Source organism: Tinamus guttatus, unplaced genomic scaffold (genome assembly GCF_059628265.1).
Source record: "Tinamus guttatus ecotype Peru unplaced genomic scaffold, ASM5962826v1 Tinamus_guttatus_pri_ptg000770l, whole genome shotgun sequence".
Taxonomy (NCBI): Eukaryota; Metazoa; Chordata; class Aves; order Tinamiformes; family Tinamidae; genus Tinamus; species Tinamus guttatus.
Window position 1 is genome coordinate 431,380 of NW_028289304.1, and position 26,284 is coordinate 457,663.

Sequence of the window (26,284 nt, forward strand, 5' to 3'; positions counted from 1 at the left end):
GACTGTTATGAACACACTGATGAAGGAGGTGACTCAAGCGGGCCTAGTGGTTGCTCCTGAAAAGGTTCAAGACACAGCATCATGGCAATATCTGGGGTGGACGATTACTAATCGAGAAGTCCGACCTCAGAAATCGCACACATTTCCAAAAATCAGAAACCCCAATGACTTGCAAAAGGTGCTTGGGGCCATCAATTGGGTCCGCCCCACCATTGGAGTGACAACCGAACAACTAAGTCCATTATTCGAACTGCTAAAAGGAAACCCAGATCCAGCCTCCCCACGAGAATTAACGGCAGAAGCGGAGAAGAGTTTGCGAATAGTCGAAGAGGCGTTGCAACAATGACAAGCTCAGAGTCTGCCCAGAATTAGGTGTGGACTTAATGATCCTGCAGGGACCCAGAGAACCCATTGGTTTGATTGGACAGCAAGGGAAGCAACCGACGAAACCTGTAAGAATACTGGAATGGGTGTTCCTGCCACACACCGCACCAAGGACCATTGTCACCCATGCCGAAATGCTAGCTCGAGTCATTGGAAAAGGCCGTTTGAGAACCATTCAGCTTACGGGTGCGGAGCCGAGGCAAATTCTTATTCTATCTACGCTGGAAACATTAAACTGGCTGATGCAGCACAATCTGGTTTTCCAAGCTGCCCTAGCTGACTATCCAGGCAAACTCGACGTCCACTTGCCTCGTCACCCATTTTTTGCCTTAATCAATGTCACGGACTTGATAGAAAAAACGTTGTTCAGTCCGATCCCAATAGCGGATGCCCCGACCGTGTTCTCAGATGGGTCAGGATCCACTGGAAAGGCAGTCGTGGTCTGGAAAATGATGGACGGAGATTGGAAAGAACGTATGGAAGTAGTGGAAGGATCTCCACAGGTAGTAGAATTAGCTGCGGTAACGTGGGCATTCGAGAACTTCAAGAAAGAACCGAATGTGGTAACTGACTCAGCCTACGTAGCAGGGGTGGTAGCTCGAATAGAACAAGCCCGCCTGAAGGAGGTCACAAATCCTCACCTCTTCTCCCTCTTGCGACGATTACAGAGGGCACTCGAGGAGCGAGTGAAACCATATTTCATCACCCATATCTGATCGCACATGACACTGCCTGGTCCTATGGCAGAAGGAAATAGCATAGCTGACTGATTGACGGCTGCTGCAGTCCTGCCCGACCTTAATGAAACAAGCAGAACTGTCACACCAGTTCTTCCACCAGAATGCTCACCCATTGAAGCGCATGTTTGGACTAACCATGAATCGGGCACGGGACATCATATCAGCCTGCCCGGACTGCCAAATGCAGCAGATCCCGCCTGTGGTGGGGACAAACCCACGAGGGTGGCAATCGGGCCAGCTGTGACAGATGGACGTAACACACATACCGGAGTTTGGGAGGTTAAAGTACGTCCATATGTGTGTGGATACTTTTTCGGGTGTGATAATCACTACTGCTCACTGCGAGGAAGGCGTGAAAGATGCAGAGAGACATTTATTAAGTGCTTTTGCGATGCTTGGGGTGCCAACTCAGATAAAAACCGATAATGGGCCAGCGTACAGTTCTCGCGCATTAGCAATGTTTTTCCAGACATGGGGGGTCCGGCACATAACGGGAATTCCACAGTCCCCCACAGGCCAAGCTAAAGTAGAACGTGCTCATGGCTCTCTGAAAAAATGCTAGAAAAGCAAAAAAGGGGGAGTGAAGGGTACACCCCCCAGGACCATTTAAATAAGGCACTGTATGTATTAAATTTTCTAAATCGGGAAGAACACGGGTTGATCCCAATTGAACGTCATCATCAAGCAAGAAAAGGGCCACAAAGTGAGGGACAGCCAAAAATAATGTATAAAGACTTACACACGCAAAAAATGGGAAGCCCCAGTACCTCTAATAACCTGGGGGCAAGGGTATGCTTGTATTCATGTTGCAGGACAAAACTGTTGGGTACCAGTGCGATGGATAAAGCCTGCATTATCAACACCGACGGCTGCGGAGAGAGGAGAAGATCCCGAGGAAGAGTTCCAACAATCATCGGAGGACTAATCCTCTATGGACTCGCTGCAACCAAAGTGATCACTGCGATGCCAGCACCACCGCTTCAACCTCAAAAGAATGTGTGGATAACCTTGGCGCACCTGGGCAACCGGACTCAAACGAATATTTGTAATGGGATGTATAGTGCTAACTGTAATCATAATCCCTTGTATGTATTATTTGCCACGTCTCATACAATTGATACATGCCTTAGTGGAAAGAACGATAACGACCGTTCTAAAGAAGAATGCGAATTTAGTCACCACCGTCGAAGAAAAGAAGAAGAAGAACTTGCTGAACTGTTGGGAGGTTTTACAGCATTGCCAAAGCCAACTCCTTGGCTCTTGCGTTTTGGGTCCTTAACTATGCCTGGTGCTAGAAAACAAAAAAGGGGGAGATGTGGGAAACTGAGAAACTGTGGGAAGCTGTGGGAACGGTGAAAGTTAGGAGCAAGAAACTGTGAAAGTTAGGAGATAGAGAGTTAGCAGATAGAGAAACCTAAAACACAGGCTGGACGCACCGATCTCTGTTTGGTTACCTGCTAGCCGATAGCAGGATTGGACCCAGATAGCAATAGAGTCAAGGAATTGGCTGGAGGCAGGGGGAGGGGGCGCATGGACAGCACGTGGACACAGTATGCTCACATACTTGGAGAATATATAAGTTTGGTCTGATGCTCAATAAAATGGCTTCTGGTCCTAAACCTTAAGCCCCTGCTCCTTTGATGCTCCCACACAAAAGGACTACACATAGAAGCAAATAAGGCTAAATGCCAGAGGAAGTTTTTAAGTACACTATAGTGTACTTCTAAGGACACCAAGATGAATACAAAAAATTTTGGATCTGAGGTTTTGTTTGTTTGTTTTTTAATAAAAGTTAATACATCTGCTAGTGATGTATTTATTCATTTAGCTACATACCACCTATTTGGCAACTATCTTGTATCAGCATCCTCTTAATGCAAACTTCATCTGCAGAATATGTTGCACTTACATAAACTAAAGGAGGATAAAGTCCAAAACATTAAGCATTCAGACTTAATAGAAAGCAGAGGACAATACGGATTGTAAAGAAACCTGGGCTCAGACTGTGATGGGGTTTTGCCAGAGTCTGTTACCATTAGTTTGGTATAAATAGCAACCTGCTTAGAAGCAATAAAAAGCACAAAGGAAGAAATTGCCATTCCTACATGATTTTAAAATATGTTGCCATCGTCTTTATGGGCACAAGAGCCACATGGCAGTAACAGCTCCAAACACTTAAATGTAAATTTGGTTGTCATAAAACAACGGTATAGTAAAGACACAACTGATGAATGTTCATACCTTTTGCTTCAGTTGTAAAACTGTCTGCTTTATTTGATGAAATTCCTTACAAGAGGCACAGCATGTCCCTGATTTGGCCATGCTTTCAGATTTCTCAGGAAGCCCAGCTGAAAGAAAGCAGTTTCCAATAGGAATATAAAGATTCAAAGGAGAACAATTCATAAAATAATTGCAAAAGCAGCCAGAGTCTTGAAGGTTATTACATTTCCCCAGAATGTGAAAAGGAGGAGTCTGGCCATTGATGATGCTTTGACTGTGAACTGCTGTATAAGGCTAAGAAATTTTGCAAGGACAGCTCTGAGCTCATTTCTAAAGCAGCTGTTTCCAGTTAACAGTCCCTATTTTTTTTTTTAAATACCTGAAAATGTTTACACCCATTCTTTTATCTTTGCATTCATGGTAGACTAGCCCTGTAGATCCAAACTGATTTACAGTCCCCCAAAGCGCAAATTTTCATATGCTATAAATTACAGTGGTCATTTCATTCACTTTGCACCAACTGCTCTTTATCATCATTAGTTATTCCACCATGCGATGGAATCAGACGGATCAGAGAAAGGATTTGAGATTAATGGTAGCGATTTAAATCTACGCTAGAGAAAAGGTCACACCAGTTGATGCTGTGCAAGAATGAAATCTTTCAAGCATCTATGAAATGATTCAAACTGTAACAGATATTGAAAATGTTATTTTTGTCTTTTTCCCAGTCTCATACACAATTAATCAATCCTGCATCACAAACAAACAAGTATTGTTTGAACAGATATCCCGTTAAAGAGAAATGTAGTTTCCAAAACACAATGCAAAACTTATAGGCAAAATCTAGGTAAGTTTGTTGTTGTTGCTGTTGTTGTTCCATTTATAGTTTTTGAGAGGAACAGAGTGTAGTGAGGACCTAGATATGGTGTCTGGTTCACCTGTAAGGGTTACTGGAAAAGTTTGAACCCTGGCCATTCAAAGCAGACCATGTAATGCAAGAATTCTGCAGGTGCTGCTGGTAAAAATCATAGAATCATAGAATCACAGAATCATAGAATGCTTAAGGTTGGAAGGGACCTCTAGAGATCATCTAGTCCAACCCCCCTGGATACGCAGGGTCACCTAGAGCACGTGGCACAGAACTGCATCCAAGCGGATTTTGAAGATCTCCAGAGAAGGAGACTCCACAACCTCTCTGGGCAGCCTGTTCCAGTGCTCTGTCACCCTCACTGTCAAGAAATTTTTCCTTAAGTTCCTGTGGAACTTTTGGTGCTTCAGTTTGTGGCCATTACCTCTAGTGCTATCAGTGGCCACCACTGAAAAGAGACCAGCACCATCCTCTGCACTCCCTCCCTTGAGGTACTTATAGACACTGATTAGATCCCCTCTCAGCCTTCTCTTCTCCAGGCTGAACAGGCCCAGCTCCCTCAGCCTCTCCTCATAGGGCAGATGTTCCAGGCCCCTGATCATCCTTGTGGCCCTGGCACTGGACTCTCCAGCAGCTCCACATCCCTCTTGTACTGGGGGGCCCAGAACTGGACACAATACTCCAGATGTGGCCTCACCAGGGCTGAGTAGAGGGGCAGGATCACCTCCCTCGACCTGCTGGAGACGCTCTTCTTAATGCACCCCAGGATCCCATTGGCCTTCTTGGCCACGAGGGCACACTGCTGCCTCATGGTCAACTTATCATCCACCATGACGCCCAGGTCTTTCTCCGCAGAGCTGCTCTCCAGAAGGTCAGTCCCCAGCCTGTACTGGTGTCTAGGGTTATTCCTCCCCAGGTGCAGAACCTTGCACTTGGCCTTGTTGAATTTCATGAGGTTTTTCACCGCCCAGTTGTCCAGTCTGTCCAGGTCCCTCTGGATGGCAGCGCAGCCCTCTGGGGTATCGGCTACTCCTCCCAGTTTCGTGTCATCAGCAAACTTGCTGAGGGAGCACTCTGTGCCTTCATCCAGGTCATTGATGAATAAATTGAACAGGACTGGACCGAGGACTGACCCCTGGGGGACCCCTCTTGCTACAGGCCTCCAACTAGACTCTGCACCGCTGATCACCACCCTCTGAACTCTGCCATCCAGCCAGTTCCTAATCCACCTCACTGTCCACTCATCTATCCCACACTTCCGGAGCTTGCCCAGGAGGATGTTGTGAGGGATGGTGTCAAAAGCCTTGGTGGAGTCGAGATAGATGACATGCACCGCTCTCCCCTCATCTATCCAGCCGGTCATTTCATCATAGAAGGCTATCAGCTTAGTCAAGCAAGATTTCCCCTTGGTGAATCCATGCTGACTGCTCTTGAGCACCTTCTTGTCCTCCATGTGCCTGGAGACAATGGCTAGTATGAGCCGTTCCATCACTTTTCCGGGGACGGAGGTGAGGCTCACTGGCCTGTAGTTGCCTGGGTCCTCCTTCTTGCCTTTTTTGAAGACTGGCGTGACATTGGCCTTCTTCCAGTCTTCCCTCACAAGATGCATGCCTTGTTTTACGAAATATTGCTGAAGGTAACATACAACCATAGGGAGAAACTGACAGATCCTCTGCTGTTGGGAACCTCATGCAATCCCACTAGAACCAGTGGAATTACACACAGATTAAGCAGCACTGAATTCGGCCTCTCCTTCCATTATAAAATGCAGTTTATCTTCCAGAAGGATGTGGTACACAGGCTGATGACTATAGATAAAACAGGGCTGTAATAACCCTTGGAGACAAGCCTGGCAGAGGGGGAGAGGAGTGTCAGCCAATGTTTGGGAAATATCATACCATTGAGATTTCCGCAAATCCTTTTGGATTGACTCGTTTTAGGAAGAAGTCCAAAAGTGTCACACCAGTGAGTGTGAGCTGCATCCCAGGAGAGTGGCGGAATGCCCCTAACTACTACCACACAGAGAAGATCTGATCCCATGTCTGGACCAAAATATGAATAAAGTCAGGATATAGCATAGATAAAGCCAGAAGACACCTAGGACAGGTCAGAGGGGGCTGGAAGCAATTAGACTGAGCTACCCACGCTCAGTGCAGATACTGAGGTCACCTAAGAGGCTAAGTTTGGCAAACACTGAGCAAGACACTTATATAACCTGTTTTCATCATACAAACCTCAATGGGGAAACCAAAACTATTTCGGACAAGGTTTAAACTAGCCCCATTTTAGGAAGGCTTTACAAACCACTAAGTGGTTGTGATTTATGTTGCTGTCCTTGCTCTGGTGAGCAGCACCTATGCTAAGAGAAATGCTTGGAGAAGCAACGTATTTGCTTTGCATGTGCTCAATGTCTTTTGACTTGCAGATGCTGGATGAGAGCAAGAGGCTGGGAGCCCTGTAGGGAGCGGTGTCGCAGGTGCTCTTTCCATGGAGGATGTTAAGTTTCTCATCTGTGTTGTATTATCTGGGCACGGCCTGCTGAGATGGTTTAATTTGCCTACTTAGGAGTGGGTAACTCTTGTCTCCATCAAACATCATTGAACTCATAATGAATAATTCCCCATGTGGCTGAAGCTGGAGAAAGAGGCCCTGCACGTGTTTTACAGCCTCTCACATTAAACTTCAGAAGAAAATTTTAGTATTTCAGCTACCATGGAAAGGGGATTGCCTGCTTCTATCAGGAGGAAAAATGCAGTTTAGAAGTGATGCTCTGTGTAGCGGTGCAGGGGCTTGGGTGGCCGCGAGGTGGAGCGGTGTCCTCGTCTGCTCCTTGCGGCTCTTGGAAATACTGATTCTCTTCATGCTGTTAGTTACCTTGGAGTACTATTGGGTAAAAGAATAGAAAGTATCCTTTCCTGTTTTACACAGCTTATTTCAGAAATTTTTGAGAAATTGTGGGTACTTAATTACATATTAATTCCTGGAACTGATTTTTGTGTGTGTGTGTGTGTGCCATGTACATTCAGTATGAAAATTGCTGTTTTGCAAATAATAGAAGCTTATTTCCAAAGCCTTGAATGTCCAGCATGATCAGTTATCCTGAATGCTTTGGATATTTACTCTGTCAGGAAATCTGAACTAGCAAGAGAAAAATGTTAACTAAAAAACTTACTTGCAAGGGGATGATTTACATTATACCTTTTTCCTTAATGACTCTCAAATACTTATAAGGAAAATAAAACATTTGAAAACTACAAGGAATAATTAACGGAGTGTCTCTAGATACATATCTTCAGTGTAAAAGCCAAATTATATATATTTTTTGCCATCCAGTAGGATTTGGAGCACCCAGTGCTGCATACGTTCAGATATTAATAGAAGAACCAGTGGTAAGATATCATTTATTAAAAAAGTTTCCTTTTTTTCCCCCAGAGCACAGGTTATTTCCTTCCTCCTTTTTTTTTTTTTTTTAATGCCATATCAGTATTTAATCTGAAGTATTCTAAATGCTGCAATTTAATAACTGTGATGAGGGCAAAATAACTGTGATGATGGCAAAAGCTTTAAAATCTTTTATACACAACACTCACACTTTGAAACCAATGGTGAAAAGCAGGAACACTTCCTTACTAAACAGCCAACCTAGGGCCACCTGAATTTCCTTTTAAATAACTGAGTCCACAAAGCTCCTATTAATTTTGGCTTTGGCTGCATTGCATTTCCATGGGTTTCCTCTCTTCAAGAGATTAAATTCCTAGAAGACCCGTTGGCCCAGGATATTTGACATCCCTTAGCAATATACCTTTATCTCCTTTGGTGCATGTCTTCCCATCATCCTCCCGGATATAGCCTTCGTGACACTCACATCTGTAGCTGCCCATGGTGTTGACACAGATTTGAGAGCAGAGGGTCCCATTGCTTGTGGCACACTCATCGATATCTGGAGGAAAAAGTGTTCAACATGTCCTAAAGTCAGAGAGATCAGACCTCAAATACAACAAAAAATTCCCCATGAAATGTGCAACGTGCAACATTAAAACTGGAGAAAGAGGCCCTGCGCACATTTTACCATAGATAAACTTAACATGCACTTCTACCCACCCAAGCAATAAGGCTTCTCTCTATTTCTGTGCCTCTCACGATCATAGTGGTACCCAGGATAGCAGGTGCATAAGACACGTCCAAAGTTATCTGTGCACTGCTGTTCGCAAGGAGCTTCTGCACAGACATCGTAGTCTACAGAGAGAAAGATATGATTAGGAAAATACCAATAGCAGCACTTTGATAGCAAACATTTCATCGCTGTCTTTTCTAATTAATAAGGTCTTATTACATTATTTCTGAGGATGGAAGAAGCCTAGAAAATATTCATGAAACATAAGCAATGTATTATGGCAAAAGCGCAATTGTTAATTACAGCCTTACAATAGTTGAACTGTTTCTTAAAGTCGAATTTTTAAAAATGGGCACTTTCCCAGATTGCAGAATTTAGGAATTCTTCACACAGAAATACTAAGTTACATAAAAGTTATTTGCTGTTTTCTTCCACAAATGTTTAAGTTCTGATAGTAACATTTACTAGGCAAAATACTGGGAATCACTGTGAGGATAACTGCCAAATTCAGGCAGATATTATCTTATATGGGAAAATTAGACAAAATCATACAGGAAATGTTCAAGAACAGCTATAACCCTTCTATCAAAGAACACGTTATAAAACCCCCATCACTTTTAATATTAGTGATGTGAAAATTAGGATATGGCAAGTCACTGGCCAAACTTGTCAGTGGAATCACAACAGATGCTCTGAAGTCTCATCTCACAACCAGGAAGGCGAATCTGTTTCTGATCTCACTGTTATAGAGCAACAGAGATGGAGTCCAGGGAATAGACCCAGGGTGAAGCAGAGTCTGGGACCATGGGACTGAGCTGGCGTGAAGGACTCGTGTGGCTTATTTTGACCTTGCCATTAGCAAAGCTGAGCCTTGCCCAGAGATGAGGCATGTGGCCATGCAGTGGCTATATCCAGATGTGCATACAGCTTTTGCATGACTGGAAAGCCTCCCTTGCGGCTCCCGGGGGCTGGCTGGGTACTGGTTCTGGTGGCCCTGGAGCAGCGCTTCCCCATCACTGAGAAACCCAGCTGCAGAGCCACTGACCCAAGCAAGCTCCGCGAGGAGCACCAGCGATGCATGCAGAGGCAGCACAGGACCACAGCGCCTTGATCAAGGTCATGCAGCACCATGAGGGGAATGCTTGCAGGGAGAAGAAAGGCGTATATTATACTTGGAGAATATATGTTTGGTCTGATGCTCAATAAAATGGCTTCTGGCTTCTGGTCCTAAACCTTAAGCCCCTGCTTCTTTGATGATTCCCACAATCCTTATCATCCTATTCAGTTTGCAACTTTTTTTTTCCCCCCTGTTAACACCGCAGGTCTCCTTTGGTCTTACTAGATCACAAGTTGCTGGGTTTTATTAGCTTGTCAGAGTGAGCATTACATTACTCAGAGACATTACACAGTGTCAGCTTAGGACAGAGCCCTTTAGTGGCTGTCAGCTACATTTTTAAGGTAACTAACAAGGCCCCAACTTGCATTAGTGATTTTGTCCATGGATGCAAGAAGGCTTGGGAAGAGCTAGTGTCTGTGGGGCAATTTTTTTTTTAATTCAAATATAGGCTATAAATGAGCATATCTCTATGAAGGAAACAGCGGATTCTCTGCCTGCAGGCTCTTCCCAAGACACACTGAGGTTTTAAGCACTGGTGAAGTGGTGCTTCATGCCACTGAATGACCAGACTCACTGGTCTCCCTGAATTAGTTTAGCCTCATGTACCAGAGTGGGAAGAGCAATCCCAGCTTGCACTCGTGATGTGCAGTTGCTTTTAATCTGGAACAACACGTGTGGCCAGCACAAAGCAGTGCTTTGTCTATCGTGCATAAAGGGGGAAGACCTCTTTCCATGAGGGAAGTTTAGGGAACCAGAGTAGCCACAGTTGGCTTTTTTCCAAGGCACTGGGCTTACCTCGTGCTGAATGCCCCTAATCCAAAGCCTTCTCACTTCTTCCAGCAGCCCCAGAGCCAAGGAATTGCACGTGTGCACCGGCTTCTCATCCTAGCCATGCTTTGTCATGTGTTCTGTGCTGGATGGTGGCTGTTGCTATTGCACTGCTGGAGCAAGTTTGGAGTTGCCCTGCTTGGAAAGGCTTTGGCTGAGAGTATTGCAGCACATCAGCATGTTTATGCCTCCCTGCACTAGCAAGCTTGAGCCTGGAAACCTCTAGGTGGGAACACAATGGGCAGATAGTGGCCTCCCTGTGGACGGGGACCACTATGATGGTTGAAAGGTTGGGAATCCCTGTGTGGAGACAAATACTCACTGACCTCTGAAAAACTTTCTTGCTTCCAGGGAAGCTGAAAACTTGCTGATTGATAAGCCTTTGGGCTACTTCCTTGTTCGCATCAGCCAGAGCCAACCAGGCTACACCCTGACATACAGGTAATGAGCCTTGCAGAGAAGGAAGAAGAAATTCCTAAACTGAGCTATGTATGGCTGGAATAGTTAATTTTTCTCTACAGAGTAGTCCACTGACTCCGATGCTTAGCCTCTTCTGTGGTGGGGTGCCTGAAACCCAGGCAAACAGGACACTGCAGAGTCCATCTCTTGCCAAAGTCTAGATCATTGAGTTGATGTGAGTTGGTTTGCAGGGTGCAGGTACTGCTTGGGGTGTGTTAAATGGTTGTGTGGCTAGAAGAAGCATCTACTGGGGCCTGAGGAAATGTGATATAGCACAGGACATTATTCTAGAGAAGAGGAGAAGTAATCAGAGGATGCTAGAAGCATGCAGCATCAGGCAAGAGGAAGGGCAGGTGGTAATGTGGACAACAGGCCTGGGAGATGGTACAGGCTGCTGGGGGTTGGATCCAGAAGCGTGGGTTCTCTCTGTGCCCCTGTTGCTCACTTTGGGGAAACCGATGCTCCTCCAGCACCTGTTACCACAGTGTACAACACTCCAGCATGGAGGATCTCGTGCATCTTTGCAATATTTGGTACTGTGGCTCTTGATCCTGTCTGGGCCTCCTGAGACAAAAAATACAGAAAGCAACAACCAGGTCCTGGAGAGATGCTGTGGCCTCGTGTCATGACTGTTTCTGTCTGTCCCTCTCACCAGGGGTGAAGGCCACTGCAGACACTACATGATTGAGATGCAGCCCAATGCACGCTATGTAATTCTGGGTGAGGACCAGGCTCATGCCTCGCTCACTGAGCTGGTTCGGTATCACCAGGCTGTGGGCATCCAGCCCTTCATGGAGATGCTGACTGTTCCCTGTGGGCAGGTGAGTGCTCAAGATCTGCAGCAGCAAAAGGGGCTGGGGCATGGGCTGTGCCTTGAGCACACAGAGTCACCTGGGCAATATCTCTGCTTTTGGTTTCTGTTGTGGGAGTCCTGTATTGGCTGAGCTGCCTGGCCTCTTCTGCATGTGCCAGCAAAGGCTAGTAGGTGAGCACTGGGGTTTCCTGGGTTGGATGTTACCCCTGCCCTATGCTTGTTAGTAATCACAGCTGGATATTGCTCTTAGCTGTGCTCTTTGGGGTATGTAAAGGGTTTGTAGTGACCACTGCTGAATGCACTTTTCACCCTCAGAAAAGCAGTGAGAGTTTGGATTATGAAGACCTGGAGTGCCTCTCGCTGGCTGCATCTGCAGCCAAGGAGCAGACCCCTCGGTGGGGGCAGACTTGCCTCTCTGGGCCTACCGCTGGGAAGCCCATCCTACAGACAGGAGCAGCCTCAGTTCTCAAATGCATGTGGTTCAGGAGGGCCAAGAAGGACCGAGAGCAACAGAGCCTGGATGAGAGCAGGACAAAACCAAGCCCAGGAGAGGAGGGAGGCAGACAGCAGGCATTCCCTCACCTTCACTCCTCCATACGCCTGGCAATGCAGGAAATCCAGCAGGTGAACAGGGAACAACTCCAGATTTCCAGTGCCTTCCTCTGCCACAGTCTTGCCCCCACAGCTGCTGTGGGGCTGGTGGAGATGCCCTGTCCAAATATAGGAGATAGGAGGCTTCCAGAAGTGGTACTTGGTTTCTTATCTCCTCAATGACCAGATTTATTTGGTGATCTTGGCATCCAGATTGTGGGAGACCCTGGGAGAGGATCTCTTGAGATTCACAAAGAAAATCCACAACACAAGGTTGTGACATGGCTAGTGACCTAGCCAGTACTTCCCTAATGCTGTGTCTTTGCTTCCCACTGCAGTTCTCTTCCGTTCCCTCGACCAGCTCCTGTACTGAGCTGCAGTCGAGGTCTCAGCATTGAGGACACGCAGCCCAAGTGACACGGTAAGCAGAGGGGGATGCACAGGAGGCCAGATGGCAACTTTAGCACCTCCAGGAAATAGAGGAGCAAAGGGGAGAGTCTCCTGGCCGTCAAGAAGAAATAGAGCAGGGCAGATGGAAAGCAGCTGCCAGCTTCTATTCCAGGCCTGCAAAGAGATCATTGGCAGAGGGAGGCCAGGAAAAAAATGGGAACCACCAGCATAGGATTGCATTCCTGACACATGGGATGAACATTGTGCTTGCAATACCACAACAAAACTGCTGGAGGGAGCTCGAGTTTGTTAGAGATCACAGTTTGGAGGTCTGAGGCTGGAAAAGGATCATAAGAAAGTAAACCTACACACTAATTAGTCAGTTGCAATAACATAAAGCTGTGGAGAGTGGCATGTGTCAGAAGGGGATGCTAGGCAGAGGGCCTCACAAAGAGTGAGCTGAAGGAAGGCTGAGAACATAAGGCAGCAGTTTGAGGACTCTAAGGACTTAAAGCAAGGTCACAGGAGCTGGTTACTGAGGCTATAGTACACTGGGTGGGTTATAGAGTGTGTATGGAGGGGCCAGGAAGAGCCTTTCTGATACAGCTAAGGCCAGTATCTTATTTGTCTGAAGCATCTAGTCTTAGAACAATAATGTCTTATTCTTCAGTTGCTAAAGCCAGGGAGAAGCAGTAGTGATGCTGTTGTACACGTCTAAAAACATCTGGATTTTTTGGGTTGGTAGCAACTGGGAGTGGAGAAGGATCAGAAAAACATGCTGTTGGCTACAGATTTACTGCAGGATGTACAGCTCTGCATGGTCATTTCTGAGTTCCCTGCGTCATTCAGCTCCCAGAAATTCATGTTGAGCCATAGCTTATTAGCTGTCTTGGGTGGCTGACAGAGAGCTTTCCCTGCAGTGTTTGACTCAGTTGTTTCATTCTTGTGTTTGGTTGTTAGTGCACCTGAGGACTCTTTTCTTGTGCCTGAGGTAAGATAGAAGACAAACAAATTCTGCGGGATCTTCATAAATAGTTGCAAGCATGCCATGCAGGGATTGCTGAATGAAGCCTTCCTTTTATGTTCTGCACTTCATTGTGTTTCCTGACTTTCTTGCAGATGAAAACGATTTAGCCCTGTCATCTTTGGGTGCTGCTGAGCCTTGCATAATTGGGTGAACACATCCAGATATAGAGCAGCCTTCTTTTTTTTTTTTTTTCTTTTTTTTTTCCGCAACAGCTGGCTCTGTGCCTTTAGGCAGGACTGCTGCAGGAATGAACCTTCTTCAGCCTTCAGCTAGGTCTGCAGTACCTGGACCAGTCTCTTCTTGGCAGTGGGGAGAAGTTGGGAACAATCACACTCTATGCACAGATCCACAGTACCTGACAATACTTCAGTGTGCCTGGAGAGCCTTCACCCATGTTTAATGCGGTTGTTTGTCACAGACTGGATATCTCCCAACAAGGGGTTCACTTTGCAGCTGTGTGCTGATTTCCTAAGTATTTTTTCTTGAGTCTTCTGTTTCTGCTCTGGTCCTGTGTGTCTGCGTCGCTGGGGGAAGCTGGGCTGGGGAGGCACAGAATGAATCTGGTGTGTGCTCTTTGGTGAGTGCAGAAGCACTTGACCAGGAGCTAAGAGACTGTTAAAGGACGAGAAAATCTCTTTGCAGAGTGTATTACCTGCCCTTATATCTGACACACTGCTCCTCTCTACTTAGCCAGCATTCAAGTTGGGGAATAGTTGGCAAAACTGTGGTCTCTTCTTATCCCCGCATCCTCACAATATGCCTGAGGGTAGAGGATTTGGGAATATACAGGACTAGGTTACTTGTAATGTATTTTCTGCCTTTTTAAAAGATCACTTTTCAGCCAAGTTGTTCTCCTAAAGAGAAGCGCGGGGGTTTCTTTGTTCCTGCGAACCTGCAGCCCGTTCAGGCATGGATTGTAAATGGAGGAAGGGCTAACAGTGGGAGTGTAGACAGAGGTAATTGAGTAACTGCAGGCAGGACTGGACCTATGAGGAGCTCCAAGTCAAGCTGTCCATGCTGGTCTAAGGGACAGCTCCTGCCCAGACACAGGGGCAGCCTCGTGTCTTGGTTTCCATCCAGGTGCTGGCCCAAGCACCCACCCCTCACATGTGCCTGGCTGTCCTGTCCTGATGTCCATCAGTGATGCAGCTGCCACCATGGCTGGCTCACTCGGGAATAAACTGTGTGCTTCTGAGGTTTTGTTTTTGTTTTTGTTTTTTTGTTTTTTTTTCTTGCAAGAAGCAGTGTTATTTAGCAAGCAGATTGCTGCCTCGGTTTACTGAAAGAAGTTATGCAAAAAGTACAGTCCCATGGAGCTGAGCCAAGAAGAGCTACCAGTGACCTGTTGTTTTCTTCCATGTGTTGTGCGGTGCTGAGGCTGTTTAAGGAAGGGGCAAAGAAGCTCAAATACATTGCCACTGCAGAGTTACTTCTGAAATGTCTGAGTGCAGAATCCGAAGGCTCACAGTAATCCTGGTGTCCAGCTGCTGCCTCTGATGAGCTGATCTCCCCCCCTGCACCCTGAGCCGAGCTCCCTGTGTCTGTCAGCAGTGCCCGGGAGGTCCCTGCATGCCTGAACACGGCGCTGTCTGTGCCTACAGCTTTGCCAGAGCCTGCTGCACACACTGGAGCTGCACCTGGAGAAACTAAGATTTATGATTCAGGATGCTTGTGGCAGAGCCTCTTAGTCCTGCCTTCACACCTTAGGTTATTTCCACCTCCCTTATGTGTGCTCCTGTTCAGGCTGCAGCATTCGTGCTGAGCAGTCCTGGCTCATAGGGAGAGCGCTGCTGGGACAGGGAGGGAAGCGGTCGTTGTCTCAGCGTGACATCCAGACCCTCTCCCAGCACTGCCCTCTCGTGTAAACACACCTTCCTCCTCCTGATGATGGGGTTGTGGCAGCTGTTTTGGGGGTCTTCAGAACAGGACCAGTCCAGACAGGCCGCTGTTTGCAGAGTCCTTTCAGCTGAGCTCGGGTGCTTTTGCTGGGCAGCCTTGGACCCCACAGCAATGTTTTCCTTGGCTTCCTCTGCCTGTGGGTGTCTGGAAAACCTTCCTTCGAGGTAGCTCATAAACCTGCTTTCCTGCCAAGATGTTACAAAAATGTCACAGAACTAAGGCACGTAAAAGCCATGCATTTCAGGAACTGAGATGCTGCCTCATTCTTTCCTAGCTTCCGTGCCACAGAGAGCGTGTAAACCTAGGGCTACGATACGGCTGCAAGGCACTATCCTCTCCTGTAGCCTGGTGAGGAAAATACTGACCCAAGGGCTGCGAAGCGAGCAGGTGAGAAACAGCAGTGGTGAGAACTGGGACAGATGTGCAAGGCACCTGCCCCGTCCCTGCCCGCTGCCCCGCTCCTGCCTCGGTGCTGTTGCCAGTACTGTGCTCTTTGAGCCGAGCTTGCACGCGACTCGGGGAAGTGTCATCAGCTTCTCCGCTGGCTGCATGCAACAGGTCGCCTAACAAGCTTCCCAAGACCAGAACAGATAGTTCATAAATTTCTTTTGCCCCTGGTTTGATAGGTAGAAAGAAATGCAATGGGGGCAGCCAGGAGAGCCTGCCTGTCACTGACCCGGGCAGTGGGTCTGCCTGGCAAGTCAGGTTTCCTCCCTGTCTGCTGCTTCCGCTCTTCCTGTGGGAGACACTGAGGGATCAGCAGAATGCCAAGCTGCTAGGCTGAGGAGGCTATGTGGAACTGGAAGCATTGGCATGATTTCTACAAGGCTGCAGTGAATGAGCAGGAATGTTAATAAACCACGTGCTGCTGCTGTAAGCAACATCTAGCCATGCTTCTGGAGAGCAGGCAGGTGAGTGCTGGACTGTTATGGGAAGAAATGCATGCCATAAATGGGGAAAAGCGGGGAGAAGTGCTGAGAATACATTAGGTTGCTAAAGTATAAAATGCATTTTTGTCATATTTACAGCTTCCAGCCAAAGTCTCTCTGCAAGAAGAGGCTGAGTTATGCTGAGGGTTTCTTTCATCTTGGCCATGAAGAACAGTTTACTTCCCCTCTTGCAGCAGGATTTTACAAACTTGAAAACTGTTATCACGTCTCCCTCAGTCTTCTTCTAGCTAGACTAAACAATCCAGCTCTTTTTAATCTTTTATCTTTTGCCATATTTCATGTAACTACTTTTCAAATACGACCTATGCATCCACCTTACGAAGAGCTCCATCAAGACCACTGCTTGTCAAAACACCACTTGAAAAGGTCTCAAAAGCCCTACCAAAGTGAAGCCATACAACATTTCTTTCCTCCTCACAACACATATTAGTCTTTTCTGCCACGAAGCCCTATTATTCCCTTACAAAAACACATAAGCTGTATTTGTAGGTGCTTTGACTTGTGCTTAGCTTACCTAGAGTAGGATATATTTTCAGGTGTAGCCTCTGCTTTACCAAAGGATTTGGTCTACACACTCAAAACCTAACCTTTGGTATTTAACTAGTGCTAGCTTTCCAAGTGTTTCCACTATTCCCTGTTCCATTCCTTTTTGCTCTCTACCAGTTTCTCTCTTCCACATTTATCAGTATAAAAATATTTGGCTCTGAAATGAAACTAGAGGCATGGGATGTGCTAAGCTTAGAGCATTTTGTTCTATGGCAGGCTAGGGATGACCTTCACATGGTCTGTGAAGAGCCATAAGACATGCTCCAGATGCCTCAACACCCAGCACAGATTATAGCAGAGCCAGCACAGTTGTGGTTAGATTAGGAGAGCTTGAATATAGATGCTCACACAGTCCTTGGCTTGGATGACAAATCCACAATGAAGATATTGCCCTAAAAGGGGTGGTACTGGGAAACAGAGGAAGTCTGTGCTTGAGCAGAGAATTGCATTAAGTTCTTCTAAATTCCATACTAAACTCTGGACCATTCTTCTTCTCAGCCCACTGAATTGTACATAAACAAACCAATATTTGCACTTTAAAAGAGAAACCAGGATTCCATGTCTGACAATGACAGAGGAGATGGTGGACAGATTTCAGATCATTTGGTGTAATTTTTTATTTTCACACAGAAAGAGGGAAAGGTCCTAGAACTGTTAATCGTCCCAAGTACTTCCAGGTGGTTGTTTCCACACAGTCATGGAATCAACCCAGATCATGGTGGCTGTGGGCAGGTCCCATGCCCTGGAGCTGTGTGTCTCCAGAGCTTTGATCCCAGGCATCATGAATCTCTCAGGAGGTGAATTCATGGCTACGACAAAACTGGGCAAAAGGTGCAGCAAATCCTGGCTGCAGTGCATCTCCTCTATGTGCAATGTCAGTCTAAGGATGCATATTCCTTCCACATGCAAACTCCTTGTCTGCCAGCCCAACCTATGAAATGTGGTTTGAGGATGAATCAAAGTCATACAGTGAGGATCAGCTTGTTCTAGACTGAGAAAATATGAAAACCAGAAGCAGAATAACAAATGACTTCACATTTAGCTTTGAATGAATTCAGGAATGACAATACAACACTACAAGTTGCACCAAAAGAAGAAAAGGTTTCTGAAATAACACTAGCAAAGAAAGAACCGGTACAATTAGTGTTTGCCTGCCATAGAGAACTTTGGTGTGAATTAATCAAAAAACAGGGCACCCAGGTGATGAAACAGTGGTAGGGAGGCTGCTCTTCAAAACAGTTGCTTCAGACTCCATTGGTCTGTGCTTTACTCTTGATGAAGCTGTGAGACAGGACCTGGTTAGAGCTGCCAGTCTCCAATGCAAAGAGGAGGGCAACCATCCAGAGGGAAGGGCAAGAAGCTCTCTTTAGGCCTCTGTATCTGGTCAAGTGGAGCAGGAAGAGACACTACAGAGGGACATCATGGACACAAAGCAAACTTCTCTCTGTTTTCCTGAGGATCATCGTCCCCGCCTCTTGCAACTGAACATCAGGGAGAGGAGGTGTGTGCAAAGGAAAGAGAAATGCAGAACCTGGGTGTAGGATTCAGTTCACTGGGCTACGCTGCTTTCTGTTGCTCTTCAAGGACAGATGGGAAACAGCAGGAGAGAAACCGAAGGTGCTCATGGACAAAGACACAGCTCTTGAGGTAAAGGGTCTGTTTAAATAACAGCTGTCAGCAGAGGAGATCGGTGTCTTCCTGAGGCAGCTGTGACAGAGTGGACAAAGGAGGGTCTATACCTCTCCCAATCTTCCTCCTTGCACTCACTGCTAAATCACAAGGAAGACAGGGCTGGAACTACTCCTCTACATTTCAACTTGCCAGTACTATATTAAAAGGCGCAGATGTGCTCTAATAAACTCACATCTGCAGCATATTTATGTGCTTGTGATAAGATATGCATTTTGTACAGCCATTCTGTCAAGATTATGCCAAAACAATGTGTGAAGAGCCAAGTGATATATTGTAATGGAGTAAGTGAAATGAGCCCTTCCTCGAATCATGTTTCTAGTCCCTACACCAAAGGCCCAGATTGTCTCAGATGTTATAGAAACTGCTGTGGCTTGTGAAGTTCAAGGCAAAATATAAGCTGAGCTGAAGAGGAGTGGAGATAAAAAGGGAAAGAAGCCACAGACAACAGAGAAATTCAATTAATGGCAGAAACTCTCAGGTTACAGAGATCCAGTTAATAGACGTGATTAACTGAAGTCAGCGGGTACATAATAAAAGCAGCTCTTGTAATTGCCTAAAACATCAAGAGATAAAAATTAGAAGACAGCAATAATTTATTTTCATGGCCCTCATTTTGTTTTTGTTCCTATTCCTTCTGCTGTATCCATTATATTTAGTGAATAAGCAGCATATAAAAATCTTACACTCAATAAGAAAGTTGGAGGCCAGACTGTAGAGATTCTGGCTTCTCTCCACTTTGAAAGGATTCAGGGTTTCTGCCTTCAACACAAATAGCGACCTTGCACAGTACAGCATAATATTCTGCTTCAAGTGTCCATCTCACACTGAAGCTGTAATCTCACTCCCCAGGTACCGAGACAGACTCACTGCAAAACCACAGGCAGAGGAAGTCCTTGTAAGCACAAGCTGCACCTAAACCATACCCAGCTCCTAAAGGAAGCAGCAAAAATACAATTCTCATTTTGAGATGATTTGTTCTGTAACTGCTCTGCTAGTGCTTCCAGTCAGCAGCAAGAATGCTCACATAAAAGAAAACAGCAGCAGATTCAGAGCTGGGGAGAGCCTGTTGGCCAGAAATTACAACCCCCAAAACAGTTGACCCTCTTAAGCATGTTACCTTGTCACTTTTCTATTTAGGACATTGCCATTGTGATCTAGGAAAACTCTCAGATCAACTTGAGGCTTCCCATATACCATCAAACAGAAGGATGCAAGACCGTAAACTATGTTTTAAAATCTGCTTCCCTAAGGAAACATGTCTTATTTGCTTATAGTAATAAGCAAATATAGTATAATAATATAGTAATAATTTGCTTCTGTCTGACGGTTCCTTTTCTCCAATAGCTTCAGAGCCTCTCAATCAGTCGATTTCATCCAAACTGGACAAAGCAGTAGGCATGACTAAGTTACATAGAAAGTCATCAGCTGGGTAGAGAGGGACCCTTGGTGATGCCTGCACCAAGGGAAAGGTGAGCAGCCTGTCTCTGTAGTGGACACCAGCCAGCCTGGTGGCACAGGGCACCTTTGCAACTTTGCGGGCAGTTTGACATCTATGAAAGAAGCTGAAGCTGTGGGAGAAGGATTTCTGTACAAGGCATTGATGTGAGTAATTCTGATCCAAACCCACCAACACCACTGGAAGCTTCCTGGGCTTTGTCTGGGTCAGGCCCTTGAAACACATCTTAGCCATGGGGTCACACAGCATGTGTGGGAGTCTCAGCTTCACCTGCAAACCCTCCCACTCTTCTCTAAGACAGATCTTGTTACAGGAACTGCTGGGCATTAGTACCAAAATACTGTCTTTATAAATGGTAGGGGCAATTCTCCAGGACATTTCCTTTTCTCTACAGTATGAACTATCCCAAGTAATTCCTAGTATCTTCCTGCCCACTGGTGAATAGGAGCCCATGCCCACGACAGGGCCGTGCCCACCCACAGGAAAGGCAGTGGAAGACAGGGACACCATTCAGCCATGCTTGTCCCCTTGCTGATGTCCTCAGGAAATAGGTAATTAAAAGCTGGACTAACTCACCTAATCATTGACCCCTCCCTATTACTTAAAAGCCAAATCACTTGTGATGGAACCAGGATCTATGCAGCTCTTTCTGCCTCATTTCATAGCCTTGTTAGTGTACATCCCAATGAAAGTCTAACACCGCTTATCTTGAGTTCTTCCCAGAGCCTGAGTACTGGTATTCATACGACACTGCGAAAGCCATCAGTCAGGAAACATGTGCTTCTAGATGCACAGATGACTCCCGCGCACACGTCCAAGAGCAGAATGTGGCCCAACGTTTGCACCAGCTCATGTTACAAGATCTGTGCAGCCAGATATACTTAGGGAGGATCAAGGCCTGGCATGCTAAGTGAAAATTTTAGAAGACACTGATTTTTTTATTTGCTTGACAATTTCTTGGAGACAGTTTCCCCGCTGATACATGAGGTACAGCTGAGTCTGCGGTTAAATCAGGAGGCTCTTCCAAGTTAGCTGTGCAGATAAGAGGGCAAACAGGAAAAGACAAATGCACCGGGACACGAAGGGTAAGAACAGTGAAAACACATACCTTCAGGGATGCACTGTCCAAGAACAAATTTATAACCCTTACAGCATTTTTTCCTGAAAAACAATAAAATAAAAAAAAATAAATAGATATATTCTCTAAAGGCTGGTGTCACCTTTAAAAACAGTCATGAATAGATCATGGTTATGGAGCTGATGAAATCAGTGAGATGAGGACTTTCAGCTTATGGTGGAGAGGTATCTCCACATTAATGCAACACAGAAACCCACCACTTAATCCATGAGTTCTCTAATGCTGCTACACCACTGCCCAGTGTGCTGGACAGAGGATTACCAACACAAGCCTTCCCCATGGAAACCCTCCCTCACCCCTGCTGCACAATCTCCTGTTTAAGTGTAAAACCAAGGTTCACTCTTCCCCCAATATCTGCAGTTGCCTGTTCCTCCAGGCAGGACACTTGAGATGTTCTGAGACTCTCAGATGCACTGATCCTGCGGGGATGAATGCATGTTTATTTGCAGGCAAGATGCCAGCAAATGGTCAACTCTTTTTTTTTTTTAATAAAAAAAAATATTCCAACAATTCAGGGAGAGTATGAAATATCCAGAGAACAAAATCACAGCAACACAACAATGCATTGTTGTTCCTCAGACAAGATTATTTTGGATCTCTGGATAGCAGTTAAAAACACAAGAAGCTAAGGAAGGGCTCCTCTCTGTAGTTTTTACTGATCAGTCATTTTTGGCCAGTTGACTTTTGAGTATCTGAATGAAGACATTTTAAATGATAGCATGGGCAGCCACCTGAGGCTACACAAAGCTCTTGAGGAGCATGGGCTGGGTACCTCAACACTGAGCCACTCAAAATTACACATGATTTTTGAAAATCCTGCCTCTCCATGCTGAAAGGACACAGCACATCTCAGTGCTGTCCATGCATGCAACCCAGGTCACAATTTTCATGATAAACTGAAGGGTATTTTCAAACATCTGTCATAACAGTGTAAACTTACAGAAAAGGGTAAATTTCAGCTAGAAGGACACACAAGATAAATATTATTATTCATTTCTAATATTTTAATAAACCTGGAAGGTGATAAGCACAATGCATTGAGCATTTCAGCTGCAGAGAGGGAGTATTTTACATAGACAAAGGAACAAAACTATAATGGAGATTCTGTAAGACTAGACTTTTTTTTATGTTTTCTACTATATGAAAAGAAGTCTGAGTGCATTTTTTGTTATTGCTAAGCTGTAATGACATTTAAGAGCTCCATTATATCTGCCTGTTTCCTTTTGAGTCAGGAAACTTCAGTAAGCCACCAGGATTCCCAATAGGGCTGAGGATCCTTGATGGACGGCTGCTGTCCTCATCACTGCGCTCCTCAGCTACTCGCTGCAGGTGCCGAGTGACCTTTTGAAAGATCCCAGGGTGGTAGCTACCAGAACTACTGCAAAAAAAAAAAAAAAAAAAAAAGGCAAACTGCCATTCAGTGTGCTATTTGATCAGGACTACATGGCTTTGGGAAGAAAAAGCTGTGTATTTTAGAGAGTCAGAAGTTTTCACCTCTTGTGGATATGCTGAAATCTCCACAAAGCTAAGAAATCATCAATTTGGTCTTACCCTTTAATTCAATAACTGAAACAGAAGAGTGCTAAAGCCATGGAAGTCAATGACACAACACTTCCCTAGACAGTCCACAGCCCGTCACAAATCATCCTTATGTTGAATTTAAAGCAACTATCATTTGCAATTAACCGCTTAAAACAAACAATGCATTATTCCAAACTATGTAAAAACAAACTTTGCCTGCATTTTTTCCCACTTCCAGAGATTAGCTGGAATGTAAATTATATTTAATGAAGCTTGAGCATTTGAAGAGGAAGCCTTGCTTTGTTATGCAAACAGTGGTCCCTCATTAGACTTTTCTCCAAACACTGCTATGAAGTTTTATCTGCAAGACAAACAAATGCAGGAGGAAAGAGTTCAAAGGTGCATCGGGGAGGCTGTCCGTTTGCTGCAAGCCATGCTGATGGCTTTCCAAGTGCACATTCACCTTCTCCTGTCTTCAGAAGCAGGGAGTGGTGGTGATAAAGCTTTGCTTATAGCCTGGCTTAAAGGAGAGCAAGCTGAGAGCAGAGCAGAGGAGGGCATCCACTCTGAGATGCTGGTCCATGTGGTTGTGCCAACCAGAACTAACCACGGAAGGGGAACAGTAGCCTCTATCATTTTTACCCTTTACCCTGTAAATTCCCACCTGATTGTCAGCATTAGGCTTCTTCCAGACAACAGCTAAGCAGCTCACAGCAGCCTACATACTCCTTGAGCTGCACCTAGCCACGGGTAAGGCTTGTGTGCCAAGCACGCTTCTCCTCTGAAGTCCATTAGTCACTGGCTTTTGGATCGATTTGTTGTTTTTTCATTGCTTAGTTGTGTTTTTTTTGGACTTCTTGGATTCTTCTGATTGCCAAATGCCTTGCCCTGTACATCTCCTTTTGCACAGATGACCTGCCTAGGACATGTCTTATGCTGAAAGAGCAGAGTGGTGTCTCCCTTTACTGCAGGGCATGAGGGAGGTCTTTACGCAGGGATTGCCTCACTGACCTTGGTGAACACCCAGCTAGTCTTATACCCTGTTTGTATTACTGAGGAACAGCATGTGGCATTTTAATAGCAATACTTATTTCAAATATCCAGCTCCAGGATCATAGAATCATAGAATCATAGAATGCTTAGGGTTGGAAGGGACCTCTAGAGATCATCTAGTCCAACCCCCCTGCACACACAGGGTCACCTAAAGCACGTGGCACAGGACTGCATCCAAGCGGGTTTTGAAGATCTCCAGAGAAGGAGACTCCACAACCTCTCTGGGCAGCCTGTTCCAGCGCTCTGTCACCCTCACTGTTAAAAAAAATTTCCTTAAGTTCCTGTGGAACTTTTGGTGCTTCAGTTTGTGGCCGTTACCTCTAGTCCTATCAGTGGCCACCACTGAAAAGAGACCAGCACCATCCTCTGCACTCCCTCCCTTGAGGTACTTATAGACACTGATTAGATCCCCTCTCAGCCTTCTCTTCTCCAGGCTGAACAGGCCCAGCTCCCTCAGCCTCTCCTCATAGGGCAGGTGTTCCAGGCCCCTGATCATCCTTGTGGCCCTGCTCTGGACTCTCTCCAGCAGCTCCACATCCCTCTTAAACTGTGGAGCCCAGAACTGGACACAATACACATGTCTAATCAATGTTGCACAGCAGCAATCTCATTACACATAAATGAGAGGTAAGAGGGGGTCTCCACTGATAATTTTAATGACTGAATAACTTTCAGCAAGACAGTTGCTAGGCAACTGTACATATGAGCATGCATCAAACATTGTAAATAACGCACAGTTGGGCAGGAAGCTCCACTACTAAAATGTGGAAAATAATTCATTATCATTAAATCTGGTTTTCAGAAGCAGCAGCTTTTAGCAGATCTATCTGTTATAGCCTTTAAAATATTAGAGCCACCTGGCAACTTCTGGTTCTCATGCAGTCTTCACTCAGGCAAGTACACAAGTGCAAGAGAAGCTGAAAAGAGGATTAACTGGTTCCTCTGCTGCCAAGGTTGAGGCTGTCCTGGATCACTGAATGTTAGAAGATGGGAATCAAAAGTTTGATAGCTATAAATTTTTGACACATCCATGACTAGGCAACAGCTGAGCAGCAGCTCTGAGGATCTGCCTCCATTACAGGCTTCTTTGGACCATGTGAGGAGTTTTCCCTGAGCATCCTCATGGCCCATAGACCAAAGGTGCCTGACACAAAGTGTACCAAGACAGTTGCCTCTCAGCAGTATGTCGCCAAGCTGTAGCTATTTAATAGCATTGCCCCAGACAGGCAGGATGAAAGGAATGTGGCTTAATTAAGCCACACTTTATTAAATTAATTTATCTGGGAACTATCAGCAGTAACTCATCATGCGGCTCCTGATGATTTTTCCCTTGTTTCCACCTGGTGAATGGCTGCTGTCCCTCAGCCCACAGCTACCTCCTGGCCTGCTGTCGGGACATCACTGCCCATCTGTTCTGCAGCTGGAGGAAGGGCACTGATCTTACTCTTTTTTCCAAGGTCTTCAGAGTGTGCTTTCCCTCCCTTCAAGTCCACAGTACCAGCGTGGTACCGGTACCAATGGACAAAAAATGAACAGCTCTCCCCAGCCTCTAGTCGTCAATCTATCCCAGAAAAACCTCCTAGGCAGTTTGGGAGGAGAACAGGAGGAAGCTGGTGATGGTCATTGTGTCATGCAGGGGCTCTTGTGCCACAGAGCACATCAGAATGAAGTGTTGAGGGTATCCTGAACTGAGAAAATAATTCTGTGGATGAAAGGAGTGATTCAGGGTCCTACCAAAGTTGAAACTCTTTGGGAATGTGAATAATAATAGGATAAAATTTTAACTGAGATTTATTCTGCATCTGTAAGCAGTAACATGGCAGTGCATGGCATTTGATGACAGCTGGCTCAGTGAAACTTGGCGTGTTAAACATTTTTTTTTGATATCTCAAGCCGAAGAGTCTCCAAAGCTCTACCATGGCATTTGTGTTGCAGATTATACATAATAGTCAATTAATTATTGGAAAAAAAGAAAAGAGAAGGGAAGAAGAAGTGGAAGCGGAAAATGCAGAGGAAGGGTAAAGGGAAAAGGAAGGGAAATGGAAAAAGTGGAAAAGAAAGTGGGAAAGGAGAAGAAATAAAGAGGAGGAGAAAAAGAAAAATTTTATTCTCGCTTCCAATGAACATTAAGGACACTCTTCAAGCTTGCTGAAAACATCAACAGTACAAACAGAAGAATCGACACCAGGAAATATTCGTCTGCTAGGAGCAAAGCAGGCACAGCAATCACTACATTGACTCAAAAAGTGAATTATTATAATAAACTATTATCCTTTCTTTACCCTTACTGCACTGCAGGTTCAGAAAATCAGTTTTCAAGATAGATTTACCCCCAAAAAGTAAGTCAAGCAGAAGTAATTACCCTTTCATCTCTCATGGGCTAGCAGTACAAACATGAGCCATTTCAAAAACTTAGCTGATGCATGGGATGGCTTTACTGGAAGTAGCAGCTCAATATGTGGTCAGGCAGGTCAAAC

General features: G+C 45.5%; 1 protein-coding gene across 1 annotated transcript in view; it reads right to left on the minus strand.

Annotated features, from left to right (window-relative positions):
* Positions 1-26,284, minus strand: part of LOC148591516 (collagen and calcium-binding EGF domain-containing protein 1-like) — an 89,188-nt gene that overhangs the window by 22,731 nt on the left and 40,173 nt on the right. The window contains exons 3-6 of the mRNA XM_088537437.1: positions 21,204-21,256; positions 8,314-8,448; positions 8,015-8,152; positions 3,366-3,472 (exon numbers count right to left, since the gene is read on the minus strand). Coding sequence (XP_088393563.1) covers positions 3,366-3,472; positions 8,015-8,152; positions 8,314-8,448; positions 21,204-21,256 — 433 coding nt within the window. The remainder of the gene's footprint in view (positions 1-3,365; positions 3,473-8,014; positions 8,153-8,313; positions 8,449-21,203; positions 21,257-26,284) is intronic.